This window comes from Ailuropoda melanoleuca, chromosome 10 (genome assembly GCF_002007445.2).
Source record: "Ailuropoda melanoleuca isolate Jingjing chromosome 10, ASM200744v2, whole genome shotgun sequence".
Classification (NCBI taxonomy): Eukaryota; Metazoa; Chordata; class Mammalia; order Carnivora; family Ursidae; genus Ailuropoda; species Ailuropoda melanoleuca.
In genome coordinates, this window is record NC_048227.1 from 19,867,261 (window position 1) to 19,873,260 (window position 6,000).

Genomic DNA, 6,000 nt, shown 5'->3' on the forward strand with positions numbered 1-6,000 from the left:
CTATTCTTCTTACACTGCCCTTTTCTCTGCCTTTCAAAATTGATTTCATCCTTTAAAGTTCAGTTCTAGGGGTGCCTGGGTGGATGAATCAGTTAAGCATCTGCCTTTGGCTCAGGTCGTGATCTCGGGGTCCTGGGATCGAGTCCCACATCAGGCACCCTGCTTAGCGGGGAGTCTGCTTCTCCCTCTCCTTATGCTCCCCCCACGCTTGTGCACTCTCTCCCTCTGTCTCACATAAATAAAATCTTTTTTGAAAAAATTAAAGTTCAGTTCCAGTGGTGACCACCCCCATCTAGATATCACAGTTCCCTCTTTTGAATGCCCATGATACTGACATAAAGTGACAATTTTAATGGCCAACAGTGAATTAAGAAATAATGCTTACCCCAGCTAGTAAACTAAATTTCTCTTGTGCCAAGTTTGTTTAACTGGCACTGGCTACCTGGCACACTGTCTCGAGGATTTGCCACTTAGCAGAGGGAAAGGAGAATGGCAACACAACGCTGACATTCAGAAACTAGAGGGTTCAAACTAGGGGCCTACACAACAGGATGTGGATTTCCATGGTATTAAAACATGTAAAAATTAATTTAACATTTAAATATTTGACATTAAAAATTCATACATTTGGTTATATTCTGGGAATATGAAGATCTAGAATGACGGTTCTCAACTGGGAGTGATTTTGCCCCCCAGAGAACATTTGGCAATATCTGAAGACATTTCTGAATGTCACGACTGGGTGGGGAGTGCTACAGGCAGATGCTGCTGACCATCCCACAAGGCACAGGGCAGACCTCGCGATCCAATTAGCTGGTCCAAAATGTCAACAGAGCCCAGGTTAAGAAACTCTGATCTAGAAGTATCGAATGTACCTGTGGGTTCTGCCTCCTCAAAGATATTTTCAAATTTTTCAAGATGAAGAACCATGCCTCTAGTAAGAGACGATACAATATGATCTGAAGCCTGACAGCTCCTCCAATACCAGTGACGTGGACTCCTGAAAGTTACTTAACCTCTTTGTGCCTCAAAGTCTTCATCTGTAAAACAGGAATAATAGTACCTACCTCACACAGTGATCCAGAGATCGGAGGAGTCCCTGCAAAGTCTTCAGAAGAATGTGCCAGGCAGACAGTAAGCATTCAGTACACTTAGCTACTTCTGTTCTTCCCCTCCCAAGAGCCTAGCCTTGCATTTGGAACATAGAAGATGCTCAAGAAATGTTTGCTAAAGGAATACAGAATAACGCCTTGATTTCCTGAGGAAAGCATAAATGCTTCAAGACATACACACTCTCCTTATTTGGGAAAAAGGACGCACAGAGCTAGAGACGGAGTTGAAGGAAAGCATCTGCCCACCTAATCACACCTCTCCCTCCTTGGAACCTTTTAACCTTTAGGCAATGCTACTCTCTCACAGTCCTGATACACTGCCCTGTAACCTCCTTAATAACTGTTCCTCCTTTTTATGCCTGATTACCAACTGTAGAAGCAGCCTCAAGTATGGAATGAGATGGTAATTTAACCTCTACACCATCTACCTTGTATTAGTTATTTATGTACACATGACAATCTTCCTACCAGACTGTACATTCTCTCTGTGGCCAGGGACGACACTTAACTCCTTTTTAATACAACCCAAGGTGCCTCACACAACTTGGGAACTGAGTGGCCCAAACCTCTCATTTTATAGGTTACACACAAAGAGGCTAAGTGATTTGCCAAGAGTCAAGGTCATATTAAGTGGCAGCGCTGGGATTCAAACTCTGATACATAACCGATATAGACACTCTAAGTTCTCTCCCACTATAACAGCATATGAAAATTATACCTGTGGTAGAGGCAATTTTTAATTAAGCCCCAGAAAACCTCCATAGAAATTATACTGATACAGTTACCTGACAAAGCAAAAATGGGAGGAGAAATAGACTCCAAGCTCCTTTCTGCTGCTGAAAATTCAACCTGTTTTCTTTAATGGTCTTGTATCTTAACATTTTTTTTAAAGCTTTTGACAACAAAACTTATTAAATATCCAAAGAACAGTTGTTTAATCAATGATGTTAGGCTTAATTTCCTTGAACCAGTCCCCATAATTATAAGAAATGATAATTATAAGAAAATCTCTTATTTGATAAGCCAATGATCCCCAACCTTCACCCACTGAAAAGATTTTTTTAACTATCACCTTAACAGATTAACATCTATAAACCTCAAAAGACCGGCAATTTGCGATGATTTTATACAGTGAAAAAATATTCACATGATTTGAACGGAGTGTTATTAACCTCACCATAAACCGAAAACTTACAATCGTCAAGGACAAACTACATTAAGACCTGAGATAAGAGAGATTTTATTTAATCCCGTCCAAGTGAAAAAGAAAGCTGCTCACTGATAAGGTTCATCTAGAAGTTTCTCTGAGTCTCCCCATACGATTCAAAAGAAAACGACCAACAAAGACCGTAAGAAAATGAATTTGAAAAAGAGTTAAATACAGTGCAATGCTCTGATGCTTTAAGCAATTACAGCTCACTAAAGCTAAACGTTTCCATAAAGGCAACGTTTAAAAACCAAAAAACTCCCTTTGTGGTGATGATTTAAGTTACCAGTGCAAAAATACTCAGGCCCAGTAGAAACAATAACCACTTATTGGTAACAGATTTTTAATTATTTTACCAGTTGATAAAAAGAGCACACACCGAACACAGACACAAATGCAGTTTCAAAAGAAAACAAAACGCAGTTTATGCTCGGTAAAGTTCAAGGGCAAAACTGTTTCCAGTGCAACAGAATCTGCCTGACTACAATGTGTTGGGAGAAAAAAATGCGAACATAGTATCTTCTTATAAAGGCAACAATTTGAGTTACAAAGTAATAACGGGGAAGCCAAAACAGTTTGACAGCCCGCCATAAGGGCCGCCTCAATCATGAGTCACACAATGCCTGCAACCATTTACAATAGTAATTAATGCACAAGTCCCCTAATTAAATTCTAAAAGGGTGAGAATGCTTTAACTAAGTTTACAAGAATTGCTTTTCACTGTTTTTTCTTCCCCCAAAGAAAAGAACACACGCGTAATTACGCATCTCCCCGCAATCCCTCCATCCAGTATTCCCTCTGGCCTCCTTTCCCGAATGTCTATTCCCTGCGTGCGAAAAGAAAATGACACGGGGGAACTTCTAAACCCAGAAAGGGCGAACCAGAGTGGAAATACACGATTAACGGGGCGACAGACGGAAGCTCGCCCATCTTACCTGCTAAGATTCCTTTCTACGTCTTTGGTAGCTTTAGCTTCCAATTCTCTGCAAGAGAAAAGAAAAGAGAGAGAGAGATGCGCGTGAAAACGGAGCTGCTGCGGCAGAGGCTCGCGCCGGGGCGGATGGGGGAGGGGAGGGGAGCCCGGGGGTGCTCACAAAGCTGCGGGGCTGCAGCCCCGACTGCGGGCAGGCTGCGCGGGCGAGCCACAGCCCCCGGCCCGGCCCCAGCGGCGCAGCCGAGGTCTCGGGGACGCCCGCCGCCGCCGCCGCCGCCGCCGCCCGCAGTCGCGGGCCCTGCGGCAGCGCCCCAGGCTCCTCCCGCCCTGAGGGAGGCCCCCGCCCCGCTCACCTCATGTGTGTAAAGTGCACGAGCAAGTGGGGCGCGGCGAGTGAGGCTCGCGAGCCTCAAGCCCTCCGCAGCGCCGCGGGGAGAGGCCCGAGCCGCTGCACCAGCGCCATTTTCTACACCGACCCGCTGCCGCCGCCGCCGCCGCCACCGCCGCCGCCGCAGGCCCCAGACCGGAAGTGAATGCCCTGTTCGGCAACCCCTTCCGGGGGCGCCGCGGCCACTGGCCTCANAGTGAATGCCCTGTTCGGCAAACCCCTTCCGGGGGCGCCGCGGCCACTGGCCTCAAGATGGAGGCCCTAGCAACTAACCCCGCAGCCAGGGCAGGCCCTTGGCAACCACCCGGGTGCGGCTCGTGGCCAGCGGCCGGACCTCCCTGAGAGGGCGGGGGTCACCGCCTCAGAGGCGCCCCGCACAGCGGCTGGGGGGCCCGCCGAGCCCCGGGCCCAGCTTCTGTCGCCGCGGCCGGCTGCGATCCGATTGGAGTCCCGCCCCTCCCACTCCTTCTTTGCTGCGACACAAGTTTCCTTCCCTGCCGCCCGGCCCCTCCCCCACCGAAACACACCAAGGGGGGGGGGAAAAAAAAGGCTAAACCGCGAATTCTACCCCTGCCGCAGCAAGAGGAGCCCGCGCGGCTTTTGAAATCCGCCACTTGTAATTATTTTTGACCTTGGGCCAGTTATTTAACCTCTCTGCTCCTCTGCTTCCTCCTCAGGTAAAGAATGCATACCTGAGGCGGACTATGAGGCTTAAAAGCGATTTTTATCCACCGAATTTTGCAGACCGTTTGACTCAGCAATTCCACTGGCATGAATTTCTGTTCCGAAAACAATCCCGGATATCTACAAATATTTCACCGTCAACATGTTAAGTCGCGGCAACGATAACGGTGAAAAATTGTAAACGGCCAAAATGTCCAACACCGAGATGGCTTTAAAAACTGAACTACTGGCGGGCGTTAGGGTACTGCAGAAATGATGGGGAGGAAGAGTAACGGCGTGGGGGAAAGTGGTTACAATAGAGTAAGTGAAAAAGCGGGTTCCAAACTCGGTCCCACGGTAGGAAACATGTAGATACAATACGATACATACGTGTAGTAAAGTAAAAATATCTACGTAAGTGTCCGTGGGAGATTCATACATACCTACAGGTAAATACAGCAATATACTTACATGCAGTTACAATTAGATACATGTGTTCGGGTGTATATGTGGCTCTTCCTTATGTCCTCTCAAAACGCGTTTTTTGTTGTTGTTGTTTTTTGTTTTTTTCTAATCAAAAGACGATCCCTCCTTTCCTGCTTAAAATCCATTCCTTCTCGGAAACCTCACTCTAAGGATCATCCCATTTTCCTCTTTCTAAACTAGATCTTTCTTTCCGCTGGCTTTAAAACATGCCCAAATCTCTCCCATTAAAAAAACAAAACAAAACAAAACACCTTCCTTCCCTGCCCAGTTCTGAGGGAGATGCGTAATCAGTAAGTTAATGAATAAATGAATGAATGCACAGGAAGTCCTAAAGCATATGCACCAAATGTTAACTGTTGGTATTGAGGATTTTAATTTTCTTTTCTTAATGTATCTGGCTTTTTTGTTTTGTTTCATTTATATACTATGAGCGTGTTAAAACACACATACAATTAAGAAAACCGGGTTTATGGGGGTCCCTGGCTGGTTCAGTTGGTGGAGCATGTGACTCTTGATCTTGGGGTTGTAAGTTTGAGCCCCACATTGGGTGTAGAGATTACTTAAAAAATAAAATATCTTTTTTTAAGAGACAGAGCCAGAGAGAGGGGATAGGGGCAGAGGGAAGGACGGAGAGAGAAAATCTTAGACAGGCTCAATGCCCAGCACGGAGCCCAAGGCAGGGCTTGATCTCAGGACCCTGAGATCATGACCAGAGCTGAAATCAAGAATCCAATGCTTAACCAACTGAGCAACCCAGGCACCCCAAAAATAAAATCTTAAAAAAAAAAAAAAAGGTGGGGCACCTGAGTGGCTCAGTCTGTTAAGTGTCTGCCTTTGGCTCAGGTCATGTCCTCGGGGGTCCTGGGATCAAGCCCCTTATGGGGCTCCCTGCTTAGTGGGGAGCCTGCTTCTCCCTCTCCCTCTGCCTCTCCCCCTGCTTGTGCACTTTCTCTCTCTGTCAAATAAAATCTTTTTTAAAAAAATCAGGTTTAAACAATGTAAAATGTAAAGGGCACCAAATACATGCTAAGTGACTTTCCTTTTCCGGCCATCATCCCTAAGGTCCATCCATACATATATTTGGTTTGGTTTTCCTTTATGGTTCTTTCTACTTAAAATGTTAAAAATTATATTACATCATTTCCTTAGGAGTTAAAAAATATGAACATGTATGTATAGCACAGTATGCTTTCATACCAGGTTTATGAAT

The 6,000-nt window shown here is 45.7% G+C and overlaps 1 protein-coding gene across 6 annotated transcripts in view; it reads right to left on the reverse strand.

The window, feature by feature from the left end:
• The window catches only part of TNRC6A (trinucleotide repeat containing adaptor 6A), a 100,983-nt gene extending 97,185 nt beyond the window's left edge, over nt 1-3,798 (reverse strand). For 3 of the 6 annotated variants that reach the window (XR_004628448.1, XM_034670237.1, XM_034670241.1), the window contains exons 1-2: nt 3,607-3,798; nt 3,255-3,302 (exon numbers count right to left, since the gene is read on the reverse strand). Coding sequence is in view for 4 of the 6 variants with exons in the window: in XM_034670237.1 (XP_034526128.1) it covers nt 3,255-3,302; nt 3,607-3,611 (53 nt within the window). In the remaining 2 variants the exon portion in view is untranslated. Of the gene's footprint in view, nt 1-875; nt 1,041-3,254; nt 3,303-3,606 lie in introns of all 6 variants that reach the window. The other 3 variants (XM_034670240.1, XM_034670236.1, XM_034670238.1) reach the window with 2 other exon arrangements.
• Between the last annotated feature and the right edge of the window lie 2,202 nt (nt 3,799-6,000).